At 40.2% G+C, this 20,100-nt stretch overlaps 1 protein-coding gene across 1 annotated transcript in view; it reads right to left on the bottom strand.

The window, feature by feature from the left end:
- The window catches only part of CSK (C-terminal Src kinase), a 60,657-nt gene that overhangs the window by 24,289 nt on the left and 16,268 nt on the right, over nucleotides 1-20,100 (bottom strand). Inside the window, exons 2-3 of the mRNA XM_072147897.1 lie at nucleotides 7,339-7,415; nucleotides 6,311-6,424 (exon numbers count right to left, since the gene is read on the bottom strand). Of these exons, the coding sequence (XP_072003998.1) occupies nucleotides 6,311-6,424; nucleotides 7,339-7,353 (129 nt within the window). The 5' untranslated portion in view covers nucleotides 7,354-7,415. The remainder of the gene's footprint in view (nucleotides 1-6,310; nucleotides 6,425-7,338; nucleotides 7,416-20,100) is intronic.

The following is a 20,100-nucleotide window of genomic DNA, read 5'->3' on the forward strand; positions in this document are numbered from 1 at the left end:
AAGGTAGGCAGTGCATAGGGTAATGGCAGCTTATAAATGGTAAGGGCAAGCTAGCGATCTTCCAAGGAAGGAACTGTTTCAAAGAGGATATGGTAAGTTATATACTTAGAGAGGTTGGACTAGAACTGTGATGCTGATTGGAAATATTAGAAACTCATCAAGTGAAGATGTTCATTCTCTGCATGGCCCTCTGTTTTGGCATTAACATTGGATGATGGCAACACTTTTCCATTGGCACCCAGCCATTGCTATATTATATAGCCTTGGTAAGAATGTGTTATCAAGCAGAATAGAGCAAACATTGAAATATTAATATTTTAGTTAATGTTATTTGAGAATCAAAAAGGTAAAACAATGGTGTTATGTTTTATCTTTAATTTATCAAGATGAACGTCTGATTGCTAGGAATTCAATAAAATCAATGCATGGCCACTGTCTCATTTACTTCTCTGAGACTGACTGAGTACTGTACACAGCTTCCCATTAATCTCATATATGAGAAAGGAGTGATAGTGTGGCATGCACATAACAGCTCTACTCATGAAGGAGATTCGGACGAATCCTGATTTAGCTTGTTTTTGCTTTTCCAAATCAACCAAAATGATAAGCAAAATGGTAACAGACTTCAAGTAAAACGCTCCGTAGTCTGATCCAAGAGTATCTACCATACCATATAGTATTTCCTCAAAATGTGTATAAATGTGTGGAGTGTCAAATCTACAGTGTAGGCAAAAAATAATAGATTATTAAGGAGAACCTGTCAGGCAAATTAACCCCTGAAACTAAATATATTTTTATAAACTGCCATTAGAAAGCATTGCCCCTATCCCTGCATTGTCCCTCTACACGCCTGTAAACTTAAGCAATCAGGTCCTAAAGCTGTATGCAAATGACATGAGAGATGTCTAATGAGTCATTATCATATTCAGCTGTCCAAGTTATTCATGAGTGTGAGGGACAGCCACACCCCCAGTGCTTGACTGACCGCCTGCAGTCTGTGTTTATGACATACTCCTATACACATGACTGACAGCCTGTACAATGATGTGAGGTATAATGGTGTAATGTCTCCTCCATGTGCTTCCTGGTGCTGGCGCCCCCTGCAACCTGTGTGTATATGAGAAACTCCTATACAGGCAGTCCCCGGGTTACGTACAAGATAGGGTCTGGAGGTTTGTTCTTAAGTTGAATTTGTATGTAAGTCGAAACTGTATATTTTATAATTGTAGATTCAAACAAAAAAAAATTTGGCCCCAGTGACAATTGGAGTTTAAACATTTTTTGCTGTAATGGGACCAAGGAGTATCAATAAAGCTTCATTACAGACACCTTACATCTGATTATTGCAGTCTGGGACTATAGTAAAGCATCCAGAGAGCTTCACCAGAGGTCAGAGGGGTCTGTCTGTAACTATGGGTTGTCTGTAAGTCGGGTGTCCTTAAGTAGGGGACCGCCTGTACACATGACTGACAGCCTGTATAATGAAGTGCTTCCTGGTGCTGGCGCCCCCTGCAGCCTGTGCCTGTATGAGATACTGCTTCACACATAACTGACAGCCTGTATAACGATGTGAGGTATAATGGTGTAATGTCTCCTCCATGTGCTTCCTGGTGCTGGCGCCCCCCTACAGCCTGTGTGTGTATAGGAGAGATACAACAGCTCCAGGCAGCCATGTTATATATAGCAGAACATGTCAGGTACATGTATTACTGATGTCTGTGTCTCTGTGTATTAGGAGGATGCAGCATGTCAGGAGATGCAGCACAGACACTAACTATGCTTTACTATATATTACACAGACATGAGCAGGGGGATTAGAGGGGAGTGGTAACAGGGGTGACAGCACTGCCTCTGACCATGTGACCAGCCTCATTTACATAATAAAGAAAAGATGATTTTTATAATGATTAATGTATGAATTGACTAGATATATGGCTGGGATAGATGGCTTGTGAGCTGCTCCAACAGGTAGTGGTGATAGAGACCTGATGACAGGTGTCCTTTAAATTTTTCACTTGCGACAGAATAAAACAGAAATGTAGATATTTTTGCCAATATAGTAAACAAAAAGGCTGAAATATCACATGGTCATAAGTATTCAGACCCTTTGCTTTGACATTCATATTTAACTCACATGCTGTTTATTTCCTTCTGATCCTCCTTGAGATGGTTCTTATCCTTCATTGGAGACCATCTGTGTTTAATTAAACTGATGAGACTTGATAAGGAAAGGCACACACCTGTCTATATAAGACCCTACAGCTCAGGATGCAGTCACACGTTCAGTTTTTCAGATGCCCAAACCTGGAATGGAGTAAAAGTAGGAGGAGGAGCAGCAGCTTTAAATTATTTGTCTCATTTGTCTGCTTTTGGTTTTAAAAACTGCATCTCAAAAACTGACCGTGTGACCGCACCCTCACAGTGCAGGTCAGAGCACATGAAAATCATGAGGTCTAAGGAAAAAACCCAAGAAGGTCAGAGAGAGAATTGTGAGACCCATAAGCATTTCTAACTGTAAGAATGCAACACCAAAGGAAAAGAAAACGCAAGAAGGATTTGCCTCTACTCGGGTATATGAGTTTGAAGAGGGAGATGTACGGTTTCTACTCATTGCTCTATAAAACATAGTACTCCTGAGAGACGTTGATACGGAGAAACACTTCTATTGTTACATTTTTGGTCTAAATAACTGGATATTGGACTTTTATCCCATTGTGCTTTCTCTTGTGCCGTCATAGTGTATTTACAGTCAATCTGTTTTACAAATATTTTATATAGTCTTGAAGGCACTGGCCAAGGTTACAACATAATTTATGCAGCTCTTAAGGATTATGGAGGCCACTGTGCTCTTAGGAGCCTTAAGTGGAAGAAGTTTGGGATGACCACAACTCTTCCTCAACCCGGCCGTACAGCCAAACTAAGCAATCGTGGTACAGTCTTGGTGAGAGAGGTAAGGAAGAACCCCAAGATCACTGTGGCTGAGCTCCAGAGATGCAGTAAGGAGATGGAAGAAAGTCCCACCAGTCGGGGCTTTATGGCAGAGTGTGCCGATGGAAGCTTCTCCCTCAATGCAAGACATATGAACACATGAAAGACCCTAGGACAATGAGAAATAAGATTGTCTGGTCTGATGAGACAAAGATTGAACTTGTTGGTGTTAATTCTAAGCGGTATGTGTGGAGAAAACCAGGCACTGCTCATCACCTGGCTAATATAATCCCAACAGTGACACATGATAATGGCAGCATAATGCTATGGGGATGTTTTTCAGCTTCAGAGACAAGAGACTGGTTGTAAGAGAAGGAAATATGAATGTGGCCAAGTACAGAGATCTACTGGCTAATCCAGAGCCCTGACCTAAACCCAATTGAGCATCTCTGGGGAGAGTTAAAGAAAAAAAAATATTTTGCTCTTACCACTTGGCAAAGAGGAAAATTTAAAGGGGTCTGAATACTTTCCATACCGACTGTATATAGAGCGGTGGTTGGTATTGCAGATCGTCCCCAAAGACATGAATGGGATTGAGATGCATAGACACCAAAATGTAATGCATGTACAGGCTAGTGTTACACATTCATTCATCAATTCGGATACAAGCAAAAGAAGTTGTTGTTTTTTTTTAATGTGAACAATTATTTTTTTTTTCTAATTCTTTTCCCTTTTTCTGTCCAGCTATGAAGATGTATCAGCATAATCGTTTATACTGTATAATCACAATACCAACGTAATCACAATACCAATGTATAAACAGCATTAGACCTCACAAATGTGATCCCTTTTTTTTTTTTCCCGTCTGACATTGATGTGAGTGCCACTCAGATGGGCAACAAACAAGGGATCACATTCATGTGCAAAAGGACTTACACCAGACCTGGGCATTATAAGGCCTGTGGGCCACCTATGGTCTTTTAACTGTCCCTGACCGTCCCGTGTGAAATTGTTGAAACAGTTGAGCTCCCATCCCAATCATCAAATAATGATGGCATTCGGTCCTCCATGTTTTCATTGCAGCATTGTAATGTTTTATTTACGGTTTTTATATGTAGGAATACCTTATATACCGAATACAGTACTGAAGAACTGAGTTAATTATATTAATGTCGCCCATTCCTTACACCAACACCCAACCTATTAGATCCTGCCTGTTGGAGTTAAGGCTGGCAACTCCTGAAGATGATTTTAGTCACTTCTGATTATGGCACCCAAAATTTTCGACTACCATGTACCGTATTTTCCGGGCCATTAGGCGCACCGGAATATAAGGCGCATTAGTCCGATGCGCCTTATATATGTAATAATTCCATATATAAGGCGCATCGGACTATAAGGCGCAGGGTCGGGGGCGTGGCGGAGGTCCGGGGGCGGAGCGCAGACCTGACGGGACGCGACGCGGAGAAGAGACGTGGCGACGCGGGGAAGGTGAGTGGGAAAGGGGAGGGGGAGGTGGAGGAGGGCAGCGGACCATACTTACATAGGTCCCCGCTACCGGAGACAGCAGATCTCCAGCGGGAACTGCAGACCACGCGGCAGAAGTTGTTCGTGCCGCGTGGTCTGCAGTTCCCGCTGGAGATCTGCTGTCTCCGGTCTCCGGTAGCGGGGACCTATGTAAGTATGGTCCGCTGCCCTGTGCCATACGTAGGGCGCACCGGACTATAAGGTTCACTTTGGATTTCTAAGGAAATCCAAGGCTTTTAAGTGCGCCTTATAGTCCGGAAAATACGGTACATCAGACTTGTTAGTACAAAAAAAATAAAAATAATAACAGAATTTGTAAAAATCCCAATCTTAATATGCATTTTACCTAGTATACAAGTTCACTACAGAAGTAAACAGATCATTAAGTAGTAAGACAAGTCTTTGAGATCAGGGAGCATCAAGTAGTAAGGCTGATTTTGTCATCATAGAGCAGACTAAAAGTCTATGGGCCGCTGCACAGTCTTCAGCAAACATCCTTGTCTAGTTGAACTAGTTTTGTCCAATGCCCCTCAAAGACTTGCCCATATCAGTCAATGGGTGTATGAAAAAGTAGAATGAAAGATGAAGTTGAAAACTGATAAAAAATTGCATCAAAAATCAGCAGTGTCTGTGTTCATTAGCAGTGTCTCACTGATGAAACACTAGGGAGGTTTCTAATAGTTAGTATGAAGAGAGCCTTCGTGTTAGTGAATTTAAATGATGCATCTGACCACAAAACTAAACTATACATACAAACAAAAAAGCAAAGACATCTACAATGATGCAACGACCATCTATCGAGCATGCAGGGGATACTAGCCAAGATGCTCACCCATGATCAAAGGCTCACTATGGCTAGTGCATATTCATCTGATCTGGCCATACATGTCCACACTCTGGATCAGGCATATCAAAATACAAAGTGCCCTTGCCTTTCCAGTATATATAGTAAATATAGTAAATGATTGTAGGACCATGGTGGTCCTCCCATTTATAGTATTCACTACAGAGAGACTAGGTAGCCTTTTACCTACTGCAATATACATAATCCATTTAAGGGAAAATGTGAGTTCTTCAAGTACACCAAAGGTGCACTGCACATTCCACGTTTAAAGAAATTTTTTTTATGCAATAAAGTCATCAATGTGGTTTTTCAAGATTTTACAAACAAGAACAAACAACACATAGTTGTTCCAACAATATAGCCCACATATACATCTTACAGCAGTTGCATACAAGACAGTTTGTTGTGACTATGAGTGCCAGAATTTCCTGTTGGACTCTAAATTCAGCTGTTCTGAGTTTGGGTCGGTAAATCCACTTGTGTGCAATTGCCCTTAAAGGGGTTAGGCACTAATAAGAAGGTTAACCAATTCAAGTACAATATCCTAATAAAGTCCCCCATATTGTACTTGGGTGGTGTTCATGGAGGAGGTGTAATGTGTGCACGCAGTAATGTCTGCACAGCCCCCTGACTCTTCAGAAACCTACAGGACCCAAGACATCACAGGTCCTGCTGCCGGCGGGTCACGTGACCCACGGCTTCAGTAGACAGAGAAGAAAGATTACCAGGGCAAGTACACCATAGGTGACACTATGAGGGTGTTGTATTTATCCCATCAAAAACCCTTATAAGTGGCCTATACTTTTGAGCTAACTAGTCTAGTATATTATTTCCGTTTGAATTCTCACTGGTCTTTCGGGTAAGAAATAAAGGAAAAAGAAAAAAAAAGTCAAAAAGAGTTTCTCTGCTAGGTGATTGATTCCAAGTCACATTAGCGGAAATAAGTGTACAGCTATGGCAGGAACTTGTGAAAATTTGATCAACTCGACAAATATAAAGAATTCACTTTACCCTGGTCACAGCCACAATTGTCAAGACTTCTCCTTTTGTAAATGGAAGATCCTGGTCCGTTCTCCTCTGGAAGTCATAGTTGGCAACACATTCTGTACCGGCTGGCCAGGGTGTCTATGAATTGTAAAAGGAGGATATTTTAACGAGTTAATATTGGCAATTACATAGTTACATGATTCATCATGTCCCATTCAGGTCTATAGGACCAACCAGAAATATTAGATAAAATCCATGGGCAGGTATGACGTCATTTCTGGAAGTTCTATTATTATTATTAAAAAAGGCAACGAGGAGACTGGATAGGTATAGCAAACTACATCAGATCATATGCATTATATTATGCATGGGAGTTGAAAAACAAATGGGAAACCTTAAAAGGGAACACAAATAGAGCTGGTGTCAGATTCCCATAGAGCCCTATTAACTAAATTACATCAGTCTTTTAGTAAAAAATTGGTTCCCTCACATCCCTATAAAATCAACTTTTTAATCTTGCCTTGAATATAGCCAGATCTAGAGCAAGAATGGGGCGTGGCCTTCTGAGGCTAAATCCAGCAGCTCCTTCCCATTTAGCAAGGGCGACATCATATAAGGTACTTATGCCTCCTAACATTTGCAAATGGTGCCCCTCTTCATGTATGTGATCACATGAAATCACAGCATGTCTCCATGCGCGGTAAGTACATGTTTATTATGTTTAACTAGCCGGCCCTCAGTTATTTTTAAAACCTGATAACCCCTTTAATATACAGAATTGTACAACATACCAAAAATGAGGATCTATTAAAACTATTAAAACTGCTGTCTAGGAATTTCTATTGATTGTCTGTATGTAGGAGACATGCATGTAGGTATGGATGCAAGCCACTGTTTCAGACTATGATTTTATTGAGGTGGGCTACTATTCAGTACTATGGCCAGTGTAAGCCCCTGAATGACCTTGAGGAGAGGCCATCAATCAGTTATCACACACAGGAATAAATAAAAATGGTCATTGGCCAATGACATTATAGTGAATAAAATCTTACCTGTACCACAGACATTTTGGGATTGATCTTTGTAAAGGAGACTCAGAGTGACGGTTTTCGGCAGAGTATCATCAGACCTGAGGAAAAAGAACAAATTCCAGTCAATCAACAAAACAAAAACAACAACAATTTTAAAGGACACCTGTCATCAGGTCTCTATCACTAGTCCTGTCACCACTAGCTGTTGGAGCAGCTCACTAGGTTCCATCCCATCCTTTATCTAGTCAATTCATACATTAATCATTGTAAAATCATATTTTCTTTATCATGTAAATGAGACTGGTCACAGGTCAGAGGCAGTGATGTCACCCCTGTTACCCCTCCCCTCTCCTTCCCCTGCTCATGTCTGTGTGTAATGTATAGTAAAGCATTGCTGGTGTCTGTGCTTTATCTGCTGACATGCTGTCCTCCCATACACATGTGTGAGACACAGACATCAGCTACACAAGTGCCTGACATGTTCTGCTATACACATGTGTGAGACACAGACATCAGCTACACAAGTGCCTGACATGTTCTGCTATAACATGGCTGCCTGGAGCGGTTGTATCTCTCCTATACACACACAGGCTGCAGGGGGCGCCAGCACTAAGAAGCACATGAAGGAGGCATTATATCATTATATAGGATGTCAGTCATGTGCATAGGACTATCTCATATACACACACACACGTTGCAGGGGGTGTGGCGGCCACCAACAGGAAGCACATAGAGGAGCCATTTCACCATTATACAGACTGTCATTCAAGCACTGGGGGTGTGGCTGTGCCTCCCACTCATGAATAAGCTGGACAGCTTGAATATGCTAATGACTCATAGGACATCTCTCAGGTCATTTGCATGCAGCTTTAGGACCTCATTGCTTAAGTTTACAGGCATGTAGAGGGACAAAGGGATAGAGGCAATGCTTTCTAATGGCAGTTTATGAAAATATATTTCGTTTAGGGGATTAATTTGCCTGACAGGTTCTCTTGTGTAACCTAAGGTCAGGTCTCCACAGACAACTATCACAGGTCTCAGTGGTGACCTCTACAGAAAGGGCTTGTCTATGCTGAGCTCAGTAAGTATGTGAAACCTATGACTGTCTCCATCGGTGGCTAGCTCTGAACATCACGTCACAACAAATCATAAGAATGGGATCTGCAGGAGTTGGCACCTTTGTTAAGGCCAATTTAATGTCACATGAAATATGGTTAAATGAAGAAGATACAGTGCACGAGGTGGAAAGATTACCACTTTCACCAAAAAAGTTCAGACTCTGAAGCTAAAGCCACACTACAGGAAGTGTGCTTCACACGTGTCTGGAAAAAATTACTACACCCACATTGATAGCAGTTTGATTCTTTTGTATTTTCAGCACTACTACATCTATGTATAGCAAAGGTTATTTACCTAGAGCAGCTACATCACATAGGACTTTCATGACTAATTAAAAATGAAGTTGTAGCCACCTACACAAACTATACTAAGGAAATTGATAACATTATTTCCACCACAAAAATCTGTTCCACGCATCTCTTTAGTAGTGGTGTCACATATTTTAGGCATAAATACACTACCATCTACCATCAAAATCAAGCATGACAAACCAGAGGCACTTACTCATAGATCCAGGCACTATTGCTTTATTTGTTATCCATGGCCTCCTTCCTTCTAAAATCAATGCTATTACCCTAGTAGCACCAAATACAACAGTACTGTACACATTCTGAGGGAAACAATAACAGACTGCATCACTATTGTTTCTATCAATAGACTATAAAACCTGATGTACGGGACGGTCCATTTCTTACACTGAAGTCAATGTGGACTGTTCAGAGATTCAGAACTAGTATGATGTTATTTTATACTTTCAATTTGAATTGTTTGGACTTTTGAGCTGCTGTTCTGGTTCTCCAAAGGTGATGTGGGCAGGACATACAGGTTATTATAAGGTTAGGCTAAAGATCATCTTAGGAACAGTTGGTTCTACAATGCTCTAAGATAACTATAATTATTTATAGTATTACAGTGATACCAAACCTATTTATATATAAGAGGACAAAATCCATGTCCAGCACAGATGTTACCAATGGGACATCTGTCCTTTTACTCAACAGGGAATCTATTACTGATTTGGATCTGAATTTTTGGGCACTCACTTCCCTTCCTTTGCTCTGCCACACAGAAGACATCTAACGTATTAACTAAAAGCCTGGATTAATGGTGTCATCTGGGGTTATTAATAACAGGGACTGGTGACCATGGATTGAGGCTCCCCAGAGACTCCTATATGCAGAGGACACAAAAGCTCAGCTGCAGGAGAGATAATTATTACCCTCCTCCGCTTTGCAGACGTTTAAGGCGCAGAGTAATATTTAAGAGTACCAGCTGTGTGATGCTATTTAAGGACATTATTAGACTACTGTGGAGGCCGGAAGAGACAGAGAAAGTGGATGCAGAAAAAGCTGGAACAAGATATGCACAACAAGGAGGAGAACAAGGGATTCATGAAGAAGAAGAAGAAGAAAAAAAAAAAAAAAAAAAGACTACAGATGGCCATAGCACGAAATATAACGTGGATGGGATTGGATCCAAAGATATAATAGAGGCTCAAGAGTAGTGGAGGTCATTGAAAGAAGACAGATGCAAAGGCCATTTAACCTTGGCTATAAATATGCCATGCTGGGTCAGTGGTAGCCATGTAAAAAGATTTTATAAGTCTCCAGAGTTATGGCTTCACTCAATGAAAATTAGTCAAGGAAAGTCATGCCCCAGGGATCAACATAAAACTTTCCAGAACAGGGTTCTGTACTTCACATGCCACATTTCTAATCTGATAATAACAGGTCATAATAATAATAATTCCTTTATTTATATAGCGCACACAGATTACGCAGCACTGCACAGAGCTTGCCAAATCAGTCTCTGTCCCCAATGGGGCTCACAATCTAATCAACCTACCCGTATGTTTTGCAGTGTGGGAGGAAACTGGAGCATCCAGAGGAAACCCACGCAAACACGGAGAGAATATACAAACTCTTTGCAGATGTTAAACCCCAAAATGAACAATGCTTTATTAAAACTCTCACTTAGTGGAATTGCTTTATTTCATTAGAATTATCATTTATATAGCAAGTCCAATACAGTTTCTCTTCAACTCTAGATTTATACACAAAACATATAAATCCCAAAGACAAAATACATAACAAGGAGAGTAACAGAAGCTAGATTGTTGTAGATTCGAAAAATGACTGATATGTAAAGTAACAGACTTATGGCTGATACATACGTTTTCCAAGGTGTTAAATGGAAAACATATTTGCATACTTCCCAGAATTCCCTAGTGGAGCATCTATGGCTTTAAGCTTCCACATGCCTTTAAGGTGGCCTTAATTGGCAATCTCACTATAAGGAGAACACCTACAGTCTTGATCCTTGGCTGATAAACATACCCAAGGCACCGTCTAGTGTCGTTCTATAGTGGTAGAAGCAGAACAAAACTTGGTAATTTTAGGAGGTGAAACAGAGCCTTACTATTGGTGTAAAATATTATGCCATTTTCAAAAGTATTACAAAGCAGCCTTTTCGCCATTTAGTTAGTAAATAGAGTCATATGAATTCCAACAAAAGATAAAAAATATATATTATATATTATGAGAGAGATGATGTATACACACTTAAATGCATGTATTATGTTACAGAAAATGTAACATTTGGCTTACTTTCTCAAGCATACTGTACATAGATGTTTGAGGGGTCAGTTAGTAGGGGCGGATATTCTTCATTCTTTAAATTCCTACAGCTGTCTAAGCAGAAGCAGTCCAATGGCTTCTGAGTTCACAATAAGCTTCCAGCAAAAAAACAAAAAGGCAAGTCTCCGTTCCTAAATTCAGGCCTTTCAATGTTAGCAACACACACCAGGAGAAGCAATGTCTGGATGAAAATGAGCCTCTACAGAGTACAATACGATTGCTGTAAAATAATCCTATTTAAAGCGCTTTATTTTACTGTATTTTTCCATATGTCACCTGGTTCCCTAGAAATCTTTAACAAGTTATTTTTGGGAATAAGGTCTGCCAAATACATTTTATATGACTTCTATTCTGTTAATAAAAGTAACCGATTTTTTTAATTAAAGGAGTTGTCCAGGGTTTGATGATCAAAGCTTCAACTAATCAACTAATATTGCCAGACAAACTTTTTGCACGTTGCTTTAACATGGATTTGCCTGCTTGCTGAAAGGGTTTCTCCAGTGTCAACAAGTCAGCTTCCTTATCGGTGGGAGTCTCAGTAATGGGACCCCCACAGATCAACAGAACAGGGGTCCGTTGTAGCCAAGATGTATAGAGCAGCCAGTCCTGAATTCATCTCTATGGCACTGACAGATAGCTAAGTGACATGATAATAATACATTTTTTTTTATTAAGTGCCATCATATTCCGAAGCACTGTACAAATCATTATTCAGCTACATCTATCAGTGCCATGGAGAAGGCTCCCGTGCCATGTATAACAGACCCCCGTGATAGTGATCCTTTGGGGTCCCATCACCATCAATCTGCAAGTTAGTCCCTATCCTGTGTTAGCCCTGATAAGTCTCCCCCAATAACCATATGAGCATTTACCTATGTTGTTCCTCATAGCAATATAGGAATAGATATATTAGAGTTTCCAGATATTGCTTTATGTGTAATACAAGTCAAGAAGAAGAGTGAAAAAATCGGGCGATACCTTTTTGAGGCTGAGTATATTTGATGGTGAGCTTTCGAGAATACTAGTTCTCTTCGTCAGACATGATGTTATGCATGAAACAGAAAATTCACAGCATTTTATACACACTAAACAGTGATCATCAAAAGATATTAAAAAACCCATCTAAAACAACAGATTGATAAAAACAGGGACATCTTATTTACAGCAGGATGGCAATAAAAACATTAACCCCTTAAGGACGCAGGTTTTTTTCACTCATTTCTCGCTCTCCGCCTTCAAAAATGCATTACTTTTTCATTTTTACGTGTACAGACCTGTGTGAGGGCTTATTTTGGGCGTAACAAATTTTACTTTCCCGTAATGTTATTTATTTTAACATGCCGTGTACTGCAAAGCTGAAAAAAAATTCAAAATTCCAAAAAAAAACAAAAAACTGCACGTTCTTGTGGGCTCAGTTTTTACGAATTTGACTGTGCACTCAAAATAACACCTCTACTTTATTCTTTGGTTCGGTGCGATCGCAGGGATACCAAATTTATACAGGTTTTATTGTGTTTTAATACATTTTCAAAAATTAAACGAATGTGTACAAAAAAGAAAAAAAAATGTTTGCCATCTTCTGACGCTAATAACTTTTTCATACTTTGGCGCACGGAGCTGTGTGAGGTGTCATTTTTTGCAAAATGAGCCGACGTTTGCTACCATTGCTACCAGGGTGAGGTCTGTGCGACATTTTGATAATTTTTTATTCCATTTTTTATGTGATGTAAAAAGGTGTAAAAGTCGCATTTCGGACATTTGAGCGCCATTTCCTGTCTCGAAGGTCACCGCCGGCCGTAACCGTTTTTATATTTTGATAGATGGGGAATTTTGGGACGCAGCGATACCTAATGTGTCTTTGATTTTTACTGTTTATTAGGTTTTATATCAGTTCCAGCGAAAGGGGGTGATTTGAATTTTTAATATTTTATAAAATTTTTTTATTTTTTAAACTTTTTTTTTTCCACTATTTTTTAGACCATCTAGGGTACATTAACCCTAGATGGTCAGATCGTTCCTACCATATACTGCAATACTTCTGTATTGCAATATATGGCATTTTTGCAGCTCATTCATTACAATGAGCCACTGGCTCATTGTAACGAATCTGCAGAAGCCAGGTAGCCTCAAGTCAAACGAAGACCCGAGGCTACCATGGCAACCGATTGCAGCCCCCCGATGACGTTCGGGGGCGCGGCGATCGGAATAAAGATGGCGGCACCCATGCTCCGCCGTCTTTTAAATGCCGCCGGCGGCAATGAAAGGGTTAATAGCCGCGATCGGTGCAAGCAACGACCGCAGTTATTAGCGGTGGGGGTTTGCTGCAATATGCAACAACCCCCTCCCTTGTATGAAGGGGACTCAGCCCGTGAGCGTTACGGCGCAGAGCGTTAAGGGGTTAAGAACCTGTAAGGCCAGACACATGAGCCCTGGCTCTTATCTGCTTGTGGCCTCCAGGTCAGAGGTAGGAGGTCATGAAGCTGGCATGAATGTTAAGACCACTTTGTAAGGTGTTGAATTAATGCATTAATTTGTACTCCCATTCTTTCCTTTCCCTCTGGGTCTTAAAATGTCCCATTAAAATAGTAATCTGCAAGTCTTCCATAGTGTGGTCCTCTCTGGAGAAATGTGCAGCCACTGGGAGATCTTTCCTTTCATTTATAATATCAGATCTGTGTGATTTCATACGCTGATGGAGTCTCTGGCCTGTTTCCCCAACATAAAGGCCTGTGGTTGGACACTGCTGACACATAATAAGGTAGACCACATTAGAGGACCTGCAGGAAAAGGTTCCCTTGATCTGATGTACCTGCTGTGATTGAGGTACAGGTACCTGGTCACCTGTGCGAATGTGCTGCCATGTTTTACACCTGCTTTGCAGGCAGGGAGAGGTACCATTTTCTGATGGAGGTCTACCTTATACCTTATGTGTCAACAGTGTCCAACCACAGGCCTTTATGTTGGGGAAAGATCTCCCAGTAGCTGCACATTTCTCCAGAGAGGACCACACTATGGAAGACTTGCAGATTATGATATTAATGGGACATTTTAAGACGCGGAGGGAAAGTAAAGAATGGGAGTATAAATTAATGAGGAGTTAATACACCTTACAAAGTGGTCTTAACATTCATGCCAGCTTCATGACCTCCTACCTCTGACCTGGAGGCCACAAGCAGATAAGAGCCAGGGCTCATGTGTCTGGCCTTACAGGTTCTTAATGTTTTTATTGCCATCCTGCTGTAAATAAGATGTCCCTGTTTTTATCTGTTGTTTTAGAGGTGGTTTTTTTTATATCCTTTGATGATCACTGTTTGTGTGTATAAAATGCTGTGAATTTTCTGTTTCATGCATAACATCATGTCTGACGAAGAGAACTAGTATTCGCGAAAGCTCACCATCAAATATACTCAGTTAGTCTCAAAAAGGTATCGCCTGATTTCTTCACTCTTCTTCTGCCCTCCATGGCTAACACAGTACAAATCTACACTACTAATACAAGTCAAGAGAGAATTTGGTGAATACAGTGACATTTATATTCCTTGTCCACGAAAGGGAAAAAAAAAAACTGCATTAGGAAAAAATTTAAGTTACTTTATAAATTTCCCATGTTCAAAAGGATTTTGCAAAGGAACAGAGCCAGACTATTTACATTTACTTGGAATTATTCGAAAAGTAATCAACGTCCTATTACAAGCAACGTTAATTGGATCCGGCATGGGAAGATCCTAACATAATAACCAGGACTAGGCTCAATGACACTACAGATTCTTTCACAAAGTACAGGCTGATGAGTCCGTAGCTGAAAAGGATTATGGAAATAGAATTTTTTTAGGACTTCAGTATGGGAAAGACTCCAGAAACTACTTTATCACTACTTCATCTTATCTGTGGAATAAAAATAAAATCCAAGAGGCATTTGTACATGTATCTGCAAACAAGTTACAATATTGTATGAGCTTTGTACTTGTGAGCAGAACTTTAGAGCAGAGTTGATATAAATAAGTGGAACACCATCACAACTTCTTACAAAATAGCCAATAGATGTGTAAATTTCATTTTGCTACAGTTAACACAGCAGTGTTATTTGGGAACACTAGACTTTCTAAGAAAATTAAGACTAGCTCATCACATGAGGTGTATATTTCAACAAAATGTCAGACATCTGCATGTGTACAGGTATAGAGTTTCGTAAGTCTGGGGCAAAACAATGTAAACTGTCATTTCATAAGTTCCCCCACCCTAAATCCTGTAATATCTGGATACATAGTGACCAGGTGAACAAAACTGAACACAAGCTTACTACCAAAATACCAACTAAGGCACTACCTGTAAATTTCTACACATGTGCAAACCAACTCCTGGAGCATTTGGCCTTATTATGCACTTCTTTGCTTTAATAAACTCCTGGGTTGTTTTGGATTATCGTCCATCTGTATTGGTTGTTTTTTTGTTTTGTTTTTTCAAAATAGCAAAAAAAGTGCCATTTTTTTTTTACTTCAGGCGCTGTTTTCCCCATTACGGGAATGGCAGTATATGGGGATTTTCCTCCTCATTCATTAAGGTGTGCGAATCACACAATGTAATCAATGAGGCTGTCATGGGAACCAATCGCCTCTCCCAGATGACGGCGCATGGGCCACTTTGCCATAGGGATAATGGATAACGCCCACTAAACCCTTCATTCAATTTTACTGTAGACACCCTCAAATAAAAGCTGAAAGTCTGGACTTAACTGAAACACATTGAAGTTATAGTTATATAAACAGGTTAAAAACAACAAAACAAATACATTTGTCCACAAATCTACGCATCTAATTGTATCTAAAAGTAGAACATTTGCTATGGTAATAAAGGTGAACAAATATTTAATTACATTATCAGCCTCCATCTCTATTCCATACGCAAATACTTCACCCACTAATGGCATGAAATGCCTGTTATGTGTAGGAAGTCACAACAATTAGCGGCCTTGTGTGCCAACACTGCAACAGAAGGAAGGTCACCCTTGTGATAGAAGGACACTTTAACCCTCTGGTCAAAACATTCCGAGATTGCTGCAAACATTTCCAACTTTCCAAGTTATGGCCAAATCCCTAAAAAAGTACAGGCAGTCCCCGGGTTACGTACAAGATCGGTTCCATAGGTTTGTTATTACGTTGAATTTGTATGCTAGTCGAAGCTGTATGTTTTATCATTGTAGATCTAGACAAATAAAAGTTTTTGCCCCAGTGAAAATTGTAGGGTCAAAATTTGATTGCTGTATTTGGACCAAGGATTATCAATAAAGCTTCATTACAGACACCTTACAGCTGATCACTGCAGCCTGGGACTATAGTAACATCCAGAGACTTCACCAGAGGTCACAGCGGGCAGATGGGGTCCCCTGTAAGTAAGTTGACCTTAAGTAGGGGACCGTCTGTATATATTTTCAGATTAATTTCTAGGACATCAGAGATACAGTTCCATAAAGCAGATGAAACATAGGTAAGTGAAAGAAGTCTACAGTTTGATGGTAGATTTCCTTTAACGGAAGCCTACCATCAGATATCTACATTCTAAATCCCAATCTACCTATAGCATATACTACTATATACACTAAACTACAGCTAATCTGACTTCTATGCCAATTTCTTGAGATACCACTGGGGCATGGAGTAGCCTCTCCGTGGAGAGAGAGAGCAAAGGCTACTCCAGCCCCAGTAGCCTCTGCTGTCCCTGCCTACTTGCTTGTACCCTTCAAAGTAGGCATACACAAGGTAAACATTCAAAAACATTTTTAAACTGACTTAAAACGCATGCTTTAAAACAGTCCAAAAACTCAACATGTGGCATTACCCTAAGAGAGGTCAGTTAGGGACCCTTCTTAAAATGAAGTGATGTACATATTCACATTTCAGAAAATGAGAGTCTATTGAAGTGTCTGCTGCTGGACAATAAATATAGCACAAAACAAGGCTGTCTAGTCTTATTGTATTCCTTCTGCTATTTTTATAACTTTTTTCTATTTGACAAAATTTTGGGGACTCAAATTTTAGTGAAGCAACTTTAACTTTCTACTTACACTTAGGGTACATTCACACGCGGTATGCCCGGCCTGCGGGCATACTGCCGTGTGCTGGAGAGGAGGAGGATGTGGCCCCTCCTCCCTCCATAGAGAATAGCGGCGCAAGGCCGCACACTCGCCGAAAGATAGCGCATGCTCTATGTTTTTGCGATGTGTGGCCCGGATGGGTGCCACACATGTGTGGCACCGTATCTGCGCCGCTATTGCCGTCTATGTACGTCCCCACAGACGGCCATGTGAATGAGCCCTTACAAAAACAGGTCTACAACATAAAATGATGGCACACAAAAGCCGGTCACACAGGTTTTCAGCAAAAAATAAAATTAAAAAGAAAACACAATTGTAAACTAAATGACAGAGAAAAGAGGGATGGGGGCAATGCAAGTCACTTCCTGTGACAAAAATCAAAACTCACCTGTAACACAGCTAAAAATAAAATAGAAGACTTTTGCTTCATGTTCTTTACCAATTAAACAATTCCAAAAACGTAAGATACAATATACAGAGGATTCCCCTGATATCATGTAAAGGCATGAAGTCACAAAAACTGCAACTCTGAGGTAATTTATGTCTAGAAAAGTATTTGTTTAAAAAAGTTCATTTGTACAGTACAGTAGTCATGTTAAGGAACAGATTATGTACAAGCCCTAAGGAAATAAGACGTTGGATGGCTGGTCTAACTGCATTCCCCATGACTGCTCCCAGCACCTACAACCCCTTCTCCATGTATACTCCTCCATACATACATAGATACAACAGCTCAAAAAAAAAAAGTACCGTCAGACCGATATATCCACCACTTCCTGCTAACAACATTTCCAATAAACTAGTCGTGCTCGACAATCATTTTCATTTTACTTTTTAAAAAGCACCAGAATTGTGGTATTCATCATATGTTTGATGCATTTTGGACACTGTGGGAGGGGGATTATCGGACGTTGCACTTTAGAATTCCGGTGTCAAAACAAGATTTTATTATAGTGTCATTACTTACATTATTCACTACACTTTCATCCAGGGGGTGGGGAAGGTGGCGTGGTTAGCATAATAAGCCAATTTAAGGAAAATGTATCAAATGCAACCTTATATAAGGTTACCAAATTATTGAAATGTAAATCTAGTAAAGGGAATATGCCAGAAAGTGGGGCAAATCTTTGTTTCAACAAACTTGCTGTGTGTGGTGGATTAAGGGCCCAAAACAGCGGAACTGAACTCCCGTGCAGAGATCTGTTCAGCTGTAGTATGTTCAAGTTGGTAGATCTGTCAAATACACAGAGCAAGCTATTTTCCACATAAACACAATCATGTATCACCAGCTATTCACACGTTGTAATTGAACCGAGTTATGAAATATAATTCAAGAGTATCGAGGAGGAGGTGCTCCTGAGCGTAGATGTGTTTTAGACCTTTTGCGTTGTTTATTGACAAAACATGTGTTGCTAGATCCCAAACCGTAGTCTAAATTCATCTACTTTCAGGCTTTGTTCCTCCCTGAAGCACCAGAATAGCTTTACAATGTGGCCTGAGAGATCTACAAAATTCATCAAGCAGTTTTTCATTTTACAAATTACAGCAAAACATCCCAAATAGTTCCCTACATGTAACATCCACACCATTGTGCTTACCTTGACAATTTCAAGAAAGTAGCAGTAATTTTGGGCTGTGTCCATAATATTAGCATATACAGGCAGTCCCCGGGTTACATACAAGATAGGTTTTGTATGAATTAAGTTGAATTTGTATGCAAGTCGAAACTGTATATTTTATAATTGTTGCTTCAGAAAAAAAAAAATTTGCCCCAGTGATAATTGGAGTTTAAACATTTTTTGCCGTTATTGGACCAAGGATTATCGATAAAGCTTCATTACAGACACCTTACACCTGATCATTGTAGTCTGGGACTATAGTAACATCCAGAGAGGTCAGCAGAGGTCACAGGGGTCTGTCTAACTATGGGTTGTCTGTAAGTCGGGAGTCCTTAAGTAGGGGACTGCCTGTAGTTACATTAGACATTAAGTGGCCAAAGGAACAAAAAAAAAGGGGGGGGGGGTCTAACATGCCCTGTTATTTGTGCCAAATTACTTCTGCCACCTGTGTCACTTAATCATCCTGATTCATTTGTCCAATGCATCCTCAACTTTATATACACGTATAAAAAGCTACTTTTTTGGAGATGCAAACAGAAGTATTTTTGATGGCCTTAGAAGCAGATAATGTGGTAAAAATACTGCTGGAGAGCACATGTGAAATAATGTATATAATGTAGATTGCAGCATGGTGAAAGGAGTGAAATCTTCTAACAATCCATATAGACCCAATAGCATTGAACATTGTCATATTTCCATTATTAGTCACAGTACCAAAACCATGTCTGCAGGCTTCTGGTTGAGAGAGCAGAACACAGCATGTCATTGTCACAGCTCAGGGAGTGCAAACATAGTTGTGTGTCTGTCCTGTGACGCTGTCTGCTCAGCATCCTGTGCTCTCAGAAGATGCAGAATATGTTCATAAACTTTCTCTACATGCAGTGAAAAAAGTCTGTCCCTTTGCTTTAAGAAACTGTGGTAATCTTCTTATATTTGTAATCCTTTGCCTCCTTTCTTCTAAAATCATTATGCTAATGAGCTAGAAGGGCTATGGGGGTGTTACCAGAGCCTCTCCATGCTATACTCCCCCCCCCCCCCCACTGTGTGCTCACTGCTGCCGATGTGCAGGGGGGAGGGTGAGAGAGAGACCTGCTCCAGGACAGGGTAACAGCAGCCTGCGAGTACAGAGGGCTTCTATAACATGCCCATAGCCCTTCTGATCAAATAGCATACATTTTAAAAGGAAACCTACCATGAGGAAAATACCATCAGAAGTAGATCTGTTGGTAGATTTCTCCTGCCTGCCTCTGCCCTAATCTAATTTTATAATCCTGGAACCTAACCTAATTTCTTAGTGTACATATTACCAAAATGATTT

The sequence above is a fragment of the Engystomops pustulosus genome, chromosome 4, assembly GCF_040894005.1.
Source record: "Engystomops pustulosus chromosome 4, aEngPut4.maternal, whole genome shotgun sequence".
NCBI lineage: Eukaryota > Metazoa > Chordata > Amphibia > Anura > Leptodactylidae > Engystomops > Engystomops pustulosus.